The sequence below is a fragment of the Emys orbicularis genome, chromosome 2 (assembly GCF_028017835.1).
Source record: "Emys orbicularis isolate rEmyOrb1 chromosome 2, rEmyOrb1.hap1, whole genome shotgun sequence".
Classification (NCBI taxonomy): domain Eukaryota; kingdom Metazoa; phylum Chordata; order Testudines; family Emydidae; genus Emys; species Emys orbicularis.
In genome coordinates, this window is record NC_088684.1 from 275904833 (window position 1) to 275923796 (window position 18964).

An 18964-nucleotide genomic window follows, 5' to 3' on the forward strand; every position below is an offset into this window, starting at 1 on the left:
TTCATAAATCGGAGATTCTACTGTACTATATACAAACATCACAGGAAATAATCACTCTTGCTCGTCAAACTAAACATCTTACAGAATGTTTTCAAAATCTAAATTCTGTCCAAGTACAGTAGTTTTCCCTTAAAAATTAACATGCTAATATAAACATAGTCGGTTCTTGTACAATACTGCATTTTGTGGGTGTTAAATATCTACAATAAGTGTAGGTAGGTGAGCTAATAAGTGTCTAATACTTGTGTGAAGCAAAAGACAATATTAGTTGGTATAAAGACTTTATTTAAAAATATGAATTTTTCACTTATCCTAATGTGTTGCTTATCCTCTCTTTTGTTTGTCTTATGAAACTGTTTCACACACATTCTTCTGAGTCCCCCTTGTTACAAGCTTCTTAATGAAGCTGTAAATTAACAAACTTTGTAGTGGTCTGTTTTAGTAAAGTTTTCAGACTACTGCAGCAGGGTCTTGCTATACTTACTGTTAACTAGCTCTTTTTTTTTTAAAGTATATATTATAATGATTATATAGCATAGTGTCAGGAATAGAGTCCAGTTCTGACTGTTTAGTGGCATAACAACTAACAGCTTCAGGGATGGGGGGAAGGAAAGTGAAGAGAAATGGGTAAAGGTGAAGGAAGAAAAACAAGACTGTAATAATGGTGGTGGGTTCTAGAGATGAGCATATTTTTCCGCTGAATAGAAGAGATTACTAAACAGGCAGTAAATAGTAACTGAACATTTAATTTATAGCATGTTTGGTCTTTATACATACCTGCCATTGACCTCATTGGGAGTCTTCACTCTAGAGTGATTGTTGTATGTAGTCCTAAACTTGTACACTAGCCAAAGGGCGATAATTAGAAATGGAATTTGATCTTCTTGACAGAGTTTGACATTCCTGGTCTAGGAGACACAAACGTAACATTTTACAACAAGGGGGAAAATATATTGGCTGATCAGATGTGGCTGTAACCCCGTGTGGGAGGGAGGGGAAAAGCCGAAGCCCAAGAGCTTCACCCCGGGCAGGGGACCTGTAACTTGAGCCCCACCGCCCAGGGCTGAAGCCCTCAGGCTTTGGCTTCACCGTGGGGCTTGGGCTTCAGCTCTGGGCGGCTGGGTTCGGGTTACAGGCCCCCCGCCCGGGGGTGGTGGGGCTTGGGCTTTGGCTTTGGGCCTGGGCCCCAGCAAGTCTAACGCCCTCGCTGGCAATCCCATTGAAACAGTGTCGTGACCCACCTTGGGGTCCCAACCCACAGTTTGAGAACTGCTGGTACTTCACCGCACTGCTTTCTTCCTATTTGCAAGGGGTTACTCAACCTTGAATTTACTTAAGTTTCTTTTCAGTTGTGTAAGTGTGATAGAGGGGAAAACATAAAACCAAATCCAACTCCAGTATTTACATACCTTACCATCAAAAAAAAAAAACGAGGAGTCCTTGTGGCACCTTAGACTAACAAATTTATTTGGGCATAAGATTTCGTGGGCTAGAACCCACTTCATCTAGCGAAAGCTCATGCCCAAATAAATGTTAGTCTCGAAGGTGCCACAAGGACTCCTCGTTGTTTTTGCTGATACAGACTAACACGGTTACCACTCTGAAACATGATACCTTACCATATACTTCCAGCTCTTCTCTAAAGCTCTTCCAACTGCTTGTGCGCACAATGAGAGACTTAGATGACATCCAGACACATTGCCTTATTAATCTTTTATATTCCTGATGTAGGGATTATTTATTCCTGACTTTTCTGATTGGTAGTCTTTCTTTTTTTTTTTAAGTATTTAGCGTTCGAGTCTTATTAATGTTGAAAGTGTAGGTTACAGCTGACCCTGGGTATGACATTTTGAAGAAGTTATTTTTAGTACTTTCTGGCAGAATTCACTTTTAGATTTCACTGTTTCTATTCGATTTAATCATACAACTGTACATCTTCCATACTTAGGAGGAAATGACCAATTGCAGCCAGAAGGTCAGGAAGACCTACGAGAAGTGCTTAAAAAAACACTGGAGTTCTGCTTATCTAGGTATGTATAATAATACGTAAATATGGGACATCGTAGGATAGTTAGGATCCTGTTATATATTACTTTCTGTCCCCAAGACGTGATGGGATCTCTGTCTTCCAAAAGTAAAAACTTAGTGGAAAGGAATAGCAATATTAGAGGAAATGATCCATAGAAAAAGTCCAGCATGTAATGCTACTGATACATTCTGTAGCTCAAAGGGAAACAATGGATTCAGTGCAGAAATTACTGGATCAGGTGCTGCGGCCTGTGTTTTATGTAGGTCAACAGTAGTTGCTTCTGGCCTCTAAAATTCATGAATCTACTGTTCTGAAATTCATAACCCAGTTTTATTCATCATATCTTTGTACTATTTAACCTAAATTCACAAAAAAGGTAGTGAAGAGGATAGTGAAACTACTATGAAATAAATCAAATACAATTCATAAGGTGGTTTGTTTCTGTACCAGAGGGCTTTGATATGCTTGTGCATTCTGCCTATGCATCTGTATTTGAGATGAAGTAAATAAGTCCTTTCATCCTACATGGTTACAAAACTAATACAAGATGTTAACCCTTGAATTCCTGTGTTACCACTTAAAGTTAACATCCACTTACAATTGACCGTCCATTGAAATAGTGGAATTTTCAGGACCTTCCATATTCAGGAAGATGGATCACTTGCCTCTTCCAAGTATGCCAGCACAATTTGTAGCAGTGAAATGGCTAATGGCCGGTGGTAATTCTAACAATTTGTTTGAAGTGGAACAGCAAAATAATGGTGCTGAGTGGTTCTGATGGGAAAATGAGTGAAAATATTCTCTCAAGATAAAGGATGCTGTAAGAATCTGGTACTTCCTACTTTATGGAGATGGCTATAACATTCCACTGTGGGAGTTTTTTGTCTTTGCAAATAATCCTTTTTGCGACATGATGAATTTAATGGGAAACCGGGATTAACCACTTATTTTTCCTTCCAACAGAGAGAATCTTGCCAGTGACATGTACCTTATATCACAGATGGACAGTGATCAGTATGTGCCAATAATGACAGTAGCAAACCTTGATCATGTCAAGAAACTCAGTACTGATATGGATTTGATTGTGGAAGTGCTGAGATGTAAGTAAATGGTGTATTTTGACAGTATTTTGTAGTTCATACTAAATGCTTTAGGACATACTAAATATTTGCAACTTAAATAAGGCCATTTAAAACTATTGAACATTAGATGAAACGCTGAACATTCGTTAATGCTAGCACATTCATATTTCAGTGCCTTAAACAGAATTTCATGGTTGCTAGTGTAGTTTTAATTAGATTAAGGGTCTGTCTATACTGTGACAATGAGCATGTTTAAGATGTTTGGAAAGTAACCACATTTTACACTATGACCCTTTACACAAACAGGATCAAAATTATGTTTAAAAACAGGTTTATGTAAACAGTGCAGGCAGACCTTAAGTGACGAGCACTTTCAGAATGTAAAACTGCTTCACTTACTGTTTTCTAAAACCAGATTTTTTTTTCCTTTCCTCTTAGCATTGCCTTTAGTCCAAGTGGATGAGAAGGGAGAGAAAGTCAGGCCAAATCAGAATCGTTGCATTGTGATTTTACGTGAAGTACCTGAATCTACACCCATTGAAGTAAGGATATTGTAGTTCCATACAACAAATAATGCTTCACCCTCTTGACTCAAGAATTAGCATTCTCCAGTTGATAATAAGAATATGGGATTTAACCTACTTTTTAACATTTCTAATGAGATTGCTAAACTTTGGTTTATAAAGTCCATTAGAATGATCTGTGGTATTTCTCTGTAGAAATGCATGGTTTCAAGAACATTACAGTAAGACATGTGTTTCACATGAACTTTTGTAAAGGGCTAAAGCACTCAAACTGCTATTGAGACCATACAGAAATTCTTATAAATAGGTTTAAATGCTGGTCTCCCTCTATAGAACCATGTAGGTCCCTTACACTAGGGACCTATTCAGGTTAGGCAGGTGACCATGCCTCCACAATAGATCAGCAGAGGTACTTCTCTATGGCCTTCCTCAGCTTAGAATCTCCCTCCCTTAAAATACTCTCTGTTTGCCTTCTTTACAATATGTTCCAGCCTCTTTGCTCTGGGGCAAAACTAGTAAATGGATGAAATTGTGAAAAGGAAAAACTTCTAACAGAAAAAGTCACTGGTGAAGCTGGAAGCCCGTCCTTGTGAGTGACTTCAAGCATCAGAAGCTTTTCTGTAGCACTGAGGCAATCAGCTTAATATACACTAGTTTGTTGGAAGGGGTGTTAGTGGTCCAGTGGATCACTAATTATGGAACTTGAAGAACATTGGAGGGAGGGGGAACAAGGGGGGAAGTGTTTCCCTATGCCTGAATAATGAAGGAATTCAGTGCATATCTTTGAAGCAGATTGGGCAGTAGAAAGAAGATGGAGCAGCAGAGGGATCCTTAACTACTACATTTTGGGGAGCAAGAAGGAGGCAGAGAGACTTAACACAGGATGGGAAAGCATAGGAATGAAAATGTACAAGAAAAATTCATGTTGAAAGGAATGAAATGTATTATATTACTGAAGGAAAAAGTAATAGGAAATAACAATGGACTTTAAAATAAACAGAAGATATGGCAAGTCTTCCTTTCAATAGGCCAGCTATTTTAACTTTCAAAGTAGTTAGCGAAGAGAGACATTTCATGTGCGTACAAAGTTCTTACATGGATGTTTTCCCCCTGTCACCCATTTGCAGATTATCATAAGATGTATTGATGCTGGAACTGTGTAGCTGATCTGCCTTGAACACTTGCAAAATAGCTGTGTGAACCACTGGCTTTAAAAATGGCCAAGACCTGTCAGAAGCCAAGTGCATAGTGTAGCTAAACACTGTAGAAACTACAGTAGATGTTAATTGCATACATTTTCAAGCATAATGGAAAATTGTACAAAGTCTGACCAAAATGTTCAAAGCTGCTGTCAGGTCTTCAGAGTCGCATCATGGTGCTGGATATTACTTGGCTTTTGGTTCTATGAATAAAAGAGAATGGAATATTCTGTACTTTAGGCAATACAATTTATAAATTGACATTGAAAAGTATTTTTGCTTCTGTGCTGCCAAAATCCGCTATTTTGAGAACAGAAATCCTGCATTTATTCTCAAATGAAAGCCCTCTAAATAGCTTTGTGCTCCTGTTTTTAAATGGTACTTAGAAGAAAAATTCCAGTATGGCCTTTGTAATGCAACATTTCATATTCCTTTGTATTAAAAGTAAACTTTAAGATTAAGCATTACTGCGGGTATTTTAATCTCTCTCAGTTCTTAGTCTAGCAAGCTGAAAAGCATTTTTATTCTTATTTCTTACCAGTAGTTCACATTCAAAGTTCTACACTTCACCTTTCTTTTTTTTCCATCCATTCCTCCCCTCCCCCCCAACCTTTTCTTAGGAGGTTGAAGCACTCTTCAAGGGAGATAATTTGCCTAAATTTATCAACTGTGAGTTTGCCTACAATGACAATTGGTTCATTACATTTGAGTCAGAAGCTGATGCACAGCAGGTAACAACTTTTTTTTTCTCAGATGTAAAATAGTTACACAGTCTTTAGGATGCTTCAGGGCAATAGCAAATCCGGGTGGGCAAAAATCCATACGTATATAAATTTTTTGTGAATATTTCTAGTCAAACAAATACTGCTAAACCTCCAGTTAGTAATATCAGAAGTCTGATGTTAGGTAAACATAACCAGTAAGAACTTTATCCTGTGTGCATATGTTCTGGTTTCCTGTGAAATACTTTAACTTTACTACAAATGGTGATATTCTGTAGCATAATAATCTTGAAGCATCACCCTATCTTAAGAAATAAAATATTGATTTAGACTTTCTAAATGCCTTTTTTAAAAAGCTGTGTAATTCTATATCAAATTTAACTTCAATGACTGAAGTGTTCTAACTTGCATTGACTGTTTATGCAATTACTTACCTCCATTTAGTACTGGTGATACTTCAAATATAGCAATGGTTCTTCGTTTATCAAAACTCCTTTAATACTAGTTGTTGTGTTAAATTAATATTCATAATGGATATTTGACAACTTTTTTTTACAAATGTCAATTTTATAAGGCTTACAGATACCTTAGAGAAGAAGTGAAAACTTTCCAAGGAAAGCCAATTAAGGTAAATAAAGCTGTTTGTACTATTTTATTTACTATTAACAAAATAGGTTGGTGTACTTAAGTAATCTAACTCTATCTTGCAGGCAAGGATAAAAGCAAAGGCAATAGCTATAAATACATTTTTGCCAAAGAATGGATATAGACCTCTGGACATGAACCTCTACACACAACAGCGTTATACAGCATCCTTTTATTTACCTCCAGTATACAGTCCCCAACAGCAGTTTCCTCTGTACAGCTTAATTGCCCCACAGACCTGGTCTACTACGCACAGCTATCTTGATCCAACATTGGTAAGTGTTTAGGAGTATGAGAAGCATTTGTCTACAGCTGCTGCATGTTTAATTGTTTCAGGAAGAGTGTTTAGCATTCAGTTTGAAGGACTGCATGTGGGAGGTCACAATCTAAGTCCCACTCTTCTGATTGTATGTGGTGTGGGTTTTTCTTGAAAGTGGACATTGGCAGTCCATATTTTGGAGTATGAGAGCCTCTCTTTGAAAGAGGCATCTGGTTTCTTTCTTTCTTTTAAAAAAAAAAAAAAAAAAAGGAGGCTTCAGAAGCTACTTTCCTCATGCTTTAAATTCAAATATGGTTTTTTGTTCTAAAGGTTAGACACCTAAGAATCCTCCTTTGAGTAATAGTATTAAATACTTTTTTAAAAGTAATCTTCATAGCATATGTGTATGAGTATATTTATAAATCCACTTCAATATTATGTGTGGAAAGCACCTAACAGGGCTAGTTGAGAGGGGATAATCTAGCACATCAGTTTAAAATTTAAGATTTTTCTCTTGCAAGGTTAATGTGCCCTATTTGACATATCCTGACAGTTGCAAAACTAACATCTTTATTATTAGGTTTAAGAATTGTTGATAATCTCTAAGGAAGTACTGATGTAAAGAAAACTTACATTTTCTATATTCAAAACTAGCAGCAGCCTTAGGTCTACGTTGCTAGTGCAGTCACATTAGCTACTTGACAGACCCCACATTCTATGTATTCTACTGTCTTTCCTCCTCCCCACTTACTCTTGCATCAGCATTCATGTCACACTCCCTGGCAGTACCCAGCCCAAGTCAGGGAAGCTAATGATCCAACCAGCAGACCAAATTTGGTGATGAATCCTGGTTATGGGTCACCTGAGGCATGTTGTACATAGGTGAAGAAGAATGTGTGACTTAGTGCCATATCAGAATTACTTCAGCAAGCTCCACTCTCCACTTGTGCTTCTTGTTTGGGCAGTTGTATTCATGCATGCAGCTTTTTGTGCACTCACTGGCTATGGAGTGTCATTGATTGGTGGGGGCCAGAGTTGTCAAGTGGAACCATCTTCCCACCCTCATATCTATCTTTAATTGAGGTTAAAATAAACTAGGGTAGCAGTGCTCAAAATTAGAAAGAGACTATTTAGAAATCTTGGCAAACGATGAAAGTCTCCTTGAACGAACTCCCTGTGTATTGAAAGGCAAGATAATTAGAAAGTTGTGGTGAACACATTTGACACAGGGAAAGCAGCCAGAACCCTTTGCAGTTGGTGTTTAAAGGGAGCTATAGAATGGGGAGGAGACTTGATGGAGTGCACGTTCATCTCTGGACACCCATGTCCTGATTAAGTAACACCTAGAAACTTGTTTGTTTGTGGGTTGTTTTTTGTGTGTGTGTTTTTTTTTTTGTTTGTTTTTGTTTTGGAGATGTGGACAAATGAAGACTCAGTAACGGCAGTAATTGTACCACTTTTAAGCATGGTCACATTCTTGGTGTCCAACAGTATCACTGGTTATGTCAAAGTCAATAAAAGCATGTTGAGAGTTCCATTAGAATTGGAAGGAAAAGACATTCCCTGAATGGAAAACGACGATCGTAATGAAATGTTTTCAAACTAAGGGCCCTTCTGAGGAAAGGGTACTGATCATTTAAAAGACTATCTCTTAAAGATTTGATTTGAATTAACCTGAATAACCATTTATTTACCTCGTGCATTTCACTCAGTTTGGACAACAAAAAATACTTGACTTTCTGGTTCTTTACAACTAGTGCCATGTTGCAGTGTTTGGATTACAAACGCTGTAACTTCAGAGCAAGCCTTTTTCACTGAATCTTCACTTGTATTAATAGACTTTGTAAAACCTTTAATTACCTAAATTTGAAGCCTAAAGTATTGAACAGTGTCACTTTTTTAATCCCTTGATGATGATGATGGCCTGTTTGCTGGCATTTTATTTTATGCTAACAGTAAGTTGTGGTGTGAAAACTGCACTGTTAAATTTCAATTGTCAGTGTTTTGTGATGCTCTTTGCATTTCCAGACAATGCTTTTTCTGTTTATATATAGTTTTCGGTTGACATAATGTAGCCTCCAATTCTTTGAGAAGGACTTGGCACTGTTAAGCATTTATGTAGTACTCTTTTCATAGCTCTTTGAAAGTTAATTCTCAAATCATCTTGCTGATGCAAGTATTAATTGAGACTATGGTCTTACTGTTACCACATTCAGTGGTGGGTTGTTGGGTTTTTTTGAGCAACAAACTTTATTTTGAACTAATTAGGCAGGAAAGACAATTTTCTTGGTGCTTGTGCCATTGTAAGAAGTAACCTTAAATTTGGGTTTAAATTTTTAACTAAAACGATTATTAGTATGCTCAATGATAGAGGGAACATTAGTAGAAGGTGGATAGGAATAGTAAAAAGGAAGTCTAAAATTTGAGTCGCACTTTGACTTTGGTAGCTCCCATTCAATAAGCATTCTATTATGTCCTCATTTTCATATTGGGAGCAAGACCAACAGTAATACACCTGTAGAGTGGTGCCGTACAACATGAAAAATTAGAGGGTTCCTGTAGCAGACTTTTGATAAGATTTTCTCAGCAAGCTCCTCAGAAGATGAGGAAGAGATCTAGCATATGGAGAAACTGTAAGCAAAAGGTTGCTAGCCTTGACAGTCAACATGTTTTGTATACATTTGTAATACTGTACTTGACTAAATGTACTTTAAGAGATCATGTCTGAAGTATTGATATGTGATTACTATTGTTGAATGCTTGTAGTAGTAAATAGGTCAATATATATTAACTGATTAAGTAGTAGTTTCCTTGGCATACTGAATAAATTTAACTTACCTGTTTTACTGTCTTTTGCGTATTCAATGAAGATTTGTGCCCACATCTTAAAAGTTGTACTAACGAGCTAACTGACCATTCCAATAGTTACTGTGAACTCTGAACAAAAGTTTTTTACACCGTCCATAATTTTCAAATCTGGATGTCAGCGCTGTTCAAAATAATTTGTGCATCAACATAGCAATCACCTATTTTTACCTTCAAACGGCTAAAACATGAGATGTGATTGTATCCTCCTATTTGGCACACTTGAAACTGAGTATTGGAAAGTGAGCTTATCTTACCACCACCAAAAAATGTAACATGAATCTACAATGTATTGTGCAGTGGGATGGAGTAACAAGGTACAAAAATACCAAACTGGGATGTTGGGGCATAATATTATCCGTTTTGTTTTCTATTACCTTTTTACTACTGTGCTACCTAATACTATTCCTCTTCCAAAGCTGAATGGCTTCATGTCCTCCTTCCACACATCTGATTCTTCTGTGTGGCTCTTCACTCCTGGAACCCCCTTCCTGACCCTGTCTGTCATGCATCCAGCCTTGCCTTAAACGCCTTTCTCAAAATGCACTTATTCCATGAGGCTAACACTTTAATCTCCCTCGAGTTATCTTTGAATCCAAACCAGTAAGGGGGGAAACTCCTGATCTTCGTGAAGCATGAATTAGTTACTTAAATAGCCATGTAAGCCTATTGCTGTAGTCCTCTTCCTACCCCAGCTGAATGTTGTTGCCGTCTTGACATTGTAAACTCTTTGGGACATGGACACCGTTTTACTAGTCTGTAAAGCTCCATGCATGTTCTGATGCTTTATAATATAGGAAACATATCTTAGACCACATAAGGGAGAAAATTAGATTAATATTACAAATATTTTTTACTGTGGTCTCCAGTTGTCATCTTTTGAGCATGCGTAATGGCTGTTTATAAACTTCCTCTTGAATGAGTTTGTCATGCATGCACTGGCCAAAAAATGTTCTCTTGTTACACAATCTTAAACTAAAATGAAAAAATAAAATCCTTTTTGGAATACTGTCCTGCATAGAATGACATGGGATATAGGTTTAAAAATAACTTTAGACATTCAGAACAAGCAAAGAGGACTAGATCTTGGAAATAAAGGGAATTAACCTCCAAATTTATCTTTCTTTAAAGAATACCATAGTTGCTATTTTGACAAACCCGTGGAGGTTCAAGACCTTTAGTATAAACAAGTATTTAATTTTCCACTCTGAAGATAAACAATCAATTTGGCTATATAGTATGTAATCTACAAATGTATGTCCACACAATGTTTTTATTCTCTAGGTAACGCCATTTCCCAATGCTGGATTTATCAATGGCTTTACATCACCAACCTTCAAGCCCCCTGCTTCTCCATTGACTTCACTCAGACAGTATCCTCCCAGAAGCAGGCAAGTTCAACCAAATAAAAATGTATATAATCATTTTTTAAACTATCTGTATTCCAGGAGTTCTGCAAGTTACTTTATTCTTCATAGCTTAACAAAAATCTTTAACTTGCAAAGTGCACACTAAATTAAACTTGCTGTAAGATTAAATATGGCCAGATGATACTTACTGATATCAACATAAAGACACAGCAATATTAAAAGTGATTGATTGCACTGCTGCCTTGTAGCTCTGAACTGGTCTGCTATGTGCATGATCAGAGTTTGGCTTCTTAACTTTGTAACATTTTCAGTGGGAACTTGGATCTTTCTGTAATGCAGATTACTAAAATTGTTTTTCTGGACTGGTTTGCCACTTCAGCTCTGAGAATATTCTATTTGGAATGTCTTTCATGAAGTCCTTGGCTGCAATTACACTATTTGAAATATAATTATCAGCAGATTTATTCATTATATATTTAAGTTTAGAATAGTTTTAATCAAGCACTAAGTTAGAATAGAAGTTCCAAGGTTTAATTTTGCTAAAAATACTTTACATGTATCCAAATGAAAATCCATCTCTTTTTAAGAGGATGATCAATTTATAAGGATTATATAAATATACAATAAAGTGCTAAGCTGTTCACGTAACCATTTTTTTAATGCAATGTATTCCTGATTTGTAGGAATCCTAGCAAATCACATCTACGGCACACCATACCCAATGCAGAAAGGGGACCTGGGCTTCTTGACAGTCCTACAATATTCAACTTTTCTGCTGATCGTTTAATTAATGGTGTCAGGAGTCCACAGACAAGGCAGCCGGGGCAAAACAGGACACGGATGCAAAATACTACTACAAGTTATACCAAGAGGGATATAGGAACTGGACGAATGGAACAGACTAATATTGACTCTTCCCCTGGCTTAGGAAGAGGAAGGTGACTGTTTTTAACAGTTAATATAAATACCCTCTGTGGTCTGCTTCTGAGTATTTATTTGTATACACAAGAGTAAACACTTGCAAAAACAGGAGTAACATTAAAAGAGCAATATTTAACTATAGCTATGTCTTTTCAATATAATTCAGGCTCTGATTGAGAATTTTTTCTCTGACCATGTTCAGTTGATTAACTAATACATTAATGTTAAATAACAGAGGTAACCTGTTGTGGCTGTAAAATGTTGAAGTTCTAGCCTCTTTCGTGTTCGTTTTTGCCTGGTGCTAAAATCATCTGTTTTCTAAAATTATATAAAAGAGTTTTATATGGCTTATTTAAATATTTCCTGGAGATTCTATGGGGGCCCAGTTTAAGTGCATTGATTTTCTTGACTGTTTAAAAATGGCACTTTCAGTTGGTCCTGCTTACTGTGTTCAGTCGTAACTGCAAGATTGAGTGAAATAGTTAACACTTTGAACTCAGTCTAATACTGTAGATAATTCACCTAGGAATATGTGAGCGGGATTGTATCCCAGCTAACACATAATATAGTTACCTTATATACTCGTTCATAAGCCAAATATTTTTGGTAAAAAAGTGACACATCAAAGAGAGGGGATTGGCTTATAAATGGGTCTACACCAAAATTTGATGATTTTAAACTCTATGGCAGGGATCGGCAACCTTTGGCACACGGCTCGCCAGGGTAAGCACCCTGGTGGGCCGGGCCGGTTTGTTTATCTGCCCCGTCCGCAGGTTTGGCCAATCGCGGCTCCCGCTGGGTGCGGTTCGCCACTCCAGGGCAATGGAGGCGGCGGGAAGTGGCAGCCAGCACATCCCTTGGCCTGGAGCAGTGAACCGCGCCCAGTGGGAGCCGTGATTGGGCGAACCTGCGGACACGGCAGGTAAACAAACCCGCCCGGCCCGCCAGGGTACTTGCCCCGGCAAGCCGCATGCCAAAGGTTGCCGATCCCTGCTCTATGAACTCATTGAATTAAATATCTAATACATTGTCATTTTGTTTACCTGGGGCATCTGCCGGCATGGAGCCCCTCAACTCCCTGTGGCCATGGTTCTGTTCCCAGCCAATGGGAGCTGCGGGAAGTGGCACGTGCCCTTGTTTATTGGATGGTTTTGGGTGTCCCTGAGACTTCCTGATAGTTTTAGATAGAGTTGTACTTTGAACAGGGGAATTTTTTGATTTAAAAAAAAAAAGGGGGGGGGGGGAAGTAGTTTTGTCTTGTGTAAACTTCGTGCCTTTCTTCTAGTATGAGCTTTTCTTCAATCATGTTTCCTCTTAATTCTTACTAGTCACTGTCTCTAAAATAATGACTTGTGTAATAAGCCTTTAGAATGAGGGTGACTGTAATAAGGTAATTCAAAAATAAATTTATTTTTATATCACATCTAGGCAAAGTTCTGATGTTAATTGTATGTTCTCTCTTCTAGGAAAAATTCATATGGCTATCGAAAGAAAAGGGAGGACAAGTTTACAGTGAGTGTTGTGAAATATGGGTAACAAAAAAGAACTTGATATCAAGATTACCATGAAGAATAACTGACAAGGCTTAAATAAGATGTTGCACAAGAAAACATGCATTCTAATAGTAAACTAAAGATAACTGCCTGTTTTGTTAAGGAAAATACATCTAAATCCACATTAGAATACACCACTTAATGAACACCAAATATCTGGGGGGGCATCTGATTATTAATGCATAAGGTTTGAGAATTTGAAATGCCAAGTTTTTTTAATGATACATTACCCCCATTCTTACTACTTGTAATGATACTTCGTCTGAATGCCTGTATATTTAAACTTCCAGGGAGAGTTGACAAAGTAAGTACAAGGATTCCTTGAGATTTAGACATGCCTCATTTGGAACTTGAAAATCACTAATGCACCATAGTAGAATTAAGAGTTAAAGAATTAGGTATCTTACAGTGATTAATTCATATGCAATATCAATGGTATAACTGGAACACCTGTTAAAATGAGGCAGAACGCTGATTGTAGTATGATTCAGCTCTAAAAACATCTTTGTAGAGAAGAAGCTGCTGAGGTGCTTCTAAAGTTGACAAGGGGTGAAATGAGATGGATTTCAGAGGGAACACCACACAAAACACCTCATTTCAGACACTAGTGAGCTCCTTTTATGATGGGTGGTTTATGAGCATAGTTGCCATTTACATAAAACTCATGGAGTAGGATTTGAATGTGGCCTGCACTAACAGTATTGAAAGTTACCAAAAAATGCTGTTAATCTGTAACTTAATACAACTTTAATTTTAGGCATAAATAAAACATCAGACTTGAAGTTTGAAAAGCTTGGGCTTACACCAAAAAATAACTTTACAGTCAGTATCTGTAACTCTGTGGTGGGACCTGAGATTTGATTTAACTTTATACCCACAGCCTCTCCCTCAATTCACTTATTTAAAACTTCATTGCCATACCCCATTTGACCACTGTTGCAACAGTTTCTTTGTAGATGACTTCATGAAGTTTTACCATCATTTTTTTTTTCCTTTATGATGTCTTTTTTTTTTTTTTTTCTTCGTGACCTTATTACTGCAGATCTTCACTGAAGGAGGTGGCCTCTGCATAGTCCCACTTGTGGGATTGGTGCCTCGTGGCATTGAGCTGTGGAATCTTCTAGTCAGCAGGGTCTGTTTGTTAAAGCCCCTCCCAGAAATTCAAATGGTATAAAAGGGAGAATGGGCCCAGCTGCCCTTCAGTTGTTTTTTAGCAGCCAAATGTGCAATGGTCTTGGATTACACATGGTGTCCTTGGTGCTTCCCTTTCTTTTTCTTCTGTCCTTTCAGTTGCTACTTACATTTTAGATTGACAGGTTGGTACCGGTTTGTTTAGTTAGCAGAACAAAGAAGAAATGGTACCCATTAGGCACAGGTACTGTCTGGACGACCTCAGGAGAGCCACCTCATTCACTCCTGCTCATGGCAGTGACTCTTCAGGCCCAGTTGACCAATTCTGGCATCAGATGTCCAGCATCAGCTTTACTAGCTAAGGTGGTGTTTCTGACACCAACTCCCCAGTAAGACCTGGGCCTTTTTCTGCTCTGAAACTGTTCAGCTGAGTTCCGTAACCAAGATGTCTGGATGACACCACTGAAACCTTGTAAGCTGTTTTTGGGCCCAGATTTGAGGTGGCTCTTGTACCTATTAAGTCTCATTCAGTCCTGCACCACTTAATGGCTCTGAAAATGTCTGATTTCTAATCGTGTGCTGGTGCCGTGACTTTGAAACTGTCCAAGACCATTATTGCTTGGAGACATCTAGTTCACAAACACTATGGCCTGTCTCAGAAACAAAGCAGCAACACTTCAGACCTTTTCTGAAGTAGTCTTTGCTATCAGCCATTGCTGGATCATTGTAGCTGTATGTTTGTCCTGCTTATATGCAGTCAGCCGCACACTGACAATCCTGCAAGCTTCTAGAAGAAAGCAATTTAAATATATTTAAAAAAAAAAGGTGGCAGCTGCTCTTCAGACCCCACTGCTTTGGCATCAAAAATCTTGATTCTGACTGGATTGGACTCTTGGGTGCTGCATTGCCAGTGCTTTAGTCCTGGAATCTCTGCTGCTGCCTTCATCTGCTAAGTATAGCAGGCAATCTATTTCAAGTACAGATGCAGTATCAATGGTATAACTGGAACACCTATTAAAGTGAGTCAGAACTCTGATTGTAATTTGTTTCAGCTCTAAAAACATCTTTGAAGAGAAAAAGTCTCTAAGGTACATCTAAAGTTGGCCCGGGGTGAAATGAGATGGATTTCAGAGGGAACACCACACCAAAAAACAAACCTGATTTCAGATCTTTCTATGCTAGATAGAGCACAGTGGCAGTATCATGCTGTCATACTGTGTTAAATTTACCAGAATCTGAGTGCTCAGGTAGTGAACTTGGTGGTTTGCCTTTTTATCCAGCCTCTTCGAGGTTTGTGAACTTTGTAGAAGGTGAAAGTTCCACACTGGCATTCTGGAGTTAAAAGCTGTTTCTTTAGGTTGGGCGTAAGAATATCCACTTGAGTCCAGAAGTTAGGCTGCTGATAATGGAAGGAAATACAGGGCGGATGGGGCCATTTCCTCTTTTATACACCTGGAATCCTCCTGAGAGAAGGTGAAATGAGGGGTGAGGGGCCCACCCTTCACAGTTCAATGCCAGTAGATGCCAGTTCCACAAGTGTGACTCTGCAGAGGTGACTCTTAAACTGTTACTGCTTAAGCAACTCTCCTGTCAGAGTAGGTAACCATTATGGGCATGTCTCAGTTCCTGCCCTGAAACAGGCCTGAGCAGTCACAAAACAATTATTTCCTTGTTTACAAGGTATATACCAGAATTCAAGGAGGAAAAGTACAACGTAGTGTAAAACAGTTGTTACTCCTCAATCTAGATACAATTTATAAACGCATTAAAAATCACCCCCCACAAAAATGTGAAGGAGATTTCTTTTGTTACTTTTTCTGTCTCTGAAATTGTACCCTGCTTGAGTATAATCCAAACTTCAGTTACTCCTTTGTGTTTTTGTTGTTGGTATGTGTGTGGTTTTTTTTTTTTTTTTTTTTCTTCTTCTTCCTGAAACCACCTGGACAAATAATAGTTTTGCTGTGTAACTTGTACTTTTTTGTATTAAGTCCTATAATTTCTAAAATAGTGACTCGATGGGGAGAAATAAGCTTCTATTTCTACAGTGCAGTGTGACAGACCATGCGTAAGTAAGCTACCAAACACTGTTCAGCAAATGGCCTGGTCTACCAGTAGACTTTGTATCTGTATAACTATTTTGGATAGGGATGGTGATTTTTATTTATCAAAATAGTTGCACCAGTATAGCCACTAGTGTAGAGACAGTTCTCCGTACAAAGGTGCTCTATAGTGATACAGCTTTTTCCCCTTCCTCTACGGGCATAAGTTATACTGGAATAACTACATCCACACTTGTAACTCAGTAACTATTCAAGTATAGTTAAAGCAGTACAGCTTGTGTGTGTAAATAGGGCTTATATTCCTCACTTCCCATTGTACCTTTTTAGTCAGATTTAAATCTTGTTAGGGATCCGATGGTGAGTAACATTGAGGCCCTGGTCTTTCCTATTTTTGGTGCTTAATAGTTTTGTATCAGAGTCCCATAATCTTCCTTAACTATAGTCTGATTTCATAATATGTCACACTTCTGTTGTTACAGAGAGGTCAAACGCAGTCTCCGCCACCTCCAAAGCCTCCATCTCCTAGTTTTGAATTGGGATTATCTAGCTTCCCTCCATTACCTGGGGCTGCAGGCAATTTGAAGACTGAAGACTTGTTTGAAAACAGACTGTCCAGTGTCATAATGGGAACATCAAAGGAAAGAGTGAGTAGTTTGAGTTTACTGCTTTACATACCTCCTTGTTTCAAATTCAGTGGTTTATGCAGTAAAAACATAATTCAAGTAGAACTTAACCATGCTTTTATGTAGGTCATGGAAAACTGTAGTTCTGTGTATAACTCCTTTGCTGTCATCTCCATTCTCATCCTAGCAGTTGGTTGGCAAGAATGCACCCTCCTTGTTGAAGGATAACTAAGGTGGTGTGGAGTATTGGTGCCCCAGAGTAACTATTTTTAATTAGTTGCTAGTGATGAAAACAGATATCACCTTTTTCAGTGTTCCCAGCTGAATCTGGTTACTACTTGTTACTTTTTTGATAGCATTAAGTGAAAAATAATCTTACACCACAATTTGCTCATAGTTTGATTTGTTGTCAGTTGTTTTTTTTTCCTCCCCTTAAACACCTAGAAAACAGATGCAAGTGGGGAAAACACATTTTCAACCTCTGAAATATAAGGAAAGAGCCCGGAAACTCTCTCTAAACACTAGGCTTGTTAGTTGAAATAAGAAGTATTGCTAAACCAATTGAATCCAGGAGCTGATGTGAGATCAGTTGGAGAATGTAAAAATACACCAAAATGACCTGGCAGATTGTGCTTTCAGGATGCAGCTAGAGATGTAATTCAGAGTTGATGCTATCTCTAGCTGCTCATAGTGCAGAGGACAGAGTCCTAAAGAATGCAATCTATGGGCTCAAGGTGCTCTCCAAGAGAGATTTAATTCCACAGTGAGTATCAGAGAGTCTGGGTTGTGGAAGTCTGTTCCACCAACCCTTCAGTTTAAATTTGGTTGTTTTATTTTTGTTGCAACTTTATCGACATTGTGTATGTTGATTCCCAGTTAGAATATAACCAGATCCTCTGGTGCAGGAGGGTTGCTGTGGACTATTTACAAAATTGGTTTAACTGGCTCAGGGGTGATCACCTTCCTCGGTGTAAGGGTGACCCACTAGTGGTAAAGAGCATCATAAAGGGGCTTACACAACATTCCCTCTCTTCCACTATATCCTCTTTACTACCACCATATCAGGGTGGGTGGGAAAGGGGTTGGGGAAGTGCCCTATGTCGTAGCAATCCCTGGTTACATTTTCTGTCCACTGATGCTGGTAATGGTGTCCGTTAAAGAAGCCCTAAGGTTGTTCTAACGAGGGGTATAGCCATTTACAGAACAGTGCAAAAGTGGTTTCTAAACCACCTTCACCCATTTTCCTCATCCTTCTCCTCCCCACCGCCCCACACACACTTTTCCACCAACTTGTAGTCTGTGCATTTTGGCCATATTTAAGGATATTTAAGACCGGCCCACAGTCTCTTTAAAATTTTATCTGTTTTAACTCTTACAGATTCATATCTTCTTTACTCAAATATAACAAGTCTCCACTCTTCTACAAAGGCAGCTCTAATTTGGTTAGGCCAGGGTGGTCTCGTGACAGCACAGTCTATTGCCACATTGGGTGCGGTGTTTGCCTTGGACTCTGAACTCCTGTTTCTGGTTTCTGCTACGTTGTGCATGTGCTCATATTTGGAAAGGATTGGCCTCCAAGCGAGTTTGATTGCAGCCTGTAGGGTGTTGTGGGCGTGCTCAACAGAGTTTAAAGTGGGGGTTACTAGATGATACTTTTCATCTCAAGATTTCATATCATTTTTTTCCAAGCTTCACAATAGCCCTCTGAAGTAGGCAAGTATTATTATCCTTATTTTACAGATGAGCGACCAGATGCAGAGGTTTATTCAAACCAGGTTACACAAATCAGTTGAAAAGAGAGGTAAATAGTGGTGTCCCCCGGGGTCTGTACTGGGACCGGTCCTATTCAAGGTATTCATAAGTGATCTGGAAAAGGGGGTAAACAGAGAAGTGGCAAAATTTGCAGATGATACAAAACTACTCAAGATAGTTAAGTCCCAGGCAGACTGCGAAGAGCTACAAAAGGATCTCACAAAACTGG

The 18964-nt window shown here is 38.4% G+C and overlaps 1 protein-coding gene across 1 annotated transcript in view; it reads left to right on the forward strand.

Moving 5' to 3' along the window:
• LARP4B (La ribonucleoprotein 4B) overlaps nucleotides 1-18964 on the forward strand; it is a 62589-nt gene that overhangs the window by 24042 nt on the left and 19583 nt on the right. The window contains exons 7-16 of the mRNA XM_065398611.1: nucleotides 1949-2030; nucleotides 2993-3129; nucleotides 3550-3653; nucleotides 5455-5565; nucleotides 6131-6184; nucleotides 6267-6476; nucleotides 10610-10716; nucleotides 11379-11633; nucleotides 13083-13132; nucleotides 16844-17004. Of these exons, the coding sequence (XP_065254683.1) occupies nucleotides 1949-2030; nucleotides 2993-3129; nucleotides 3550-3653; nucleotides 5455-5565; nucleotides 6131-6184; nucleotides 6267-6476; nucleotides 10610-10716; nucleotides 11379-11633; nucleotides 13083-13132; nucleotides 16844-17004 (1271 nt within the window). The remainder of the gene's footprint in view (nucleotides 1-1948; nucleotides 2031-2992; nucleotides 3130-3549; nucleotides 3654-5454; nucleotides 5566-6130; nucleotides 6185-6266; nucleotides 6477-10609; nucleotides 10717-11378; nucleotides 11634-13082; nucleotides 13133-16843; nucleotides 17005-18964) is intronic.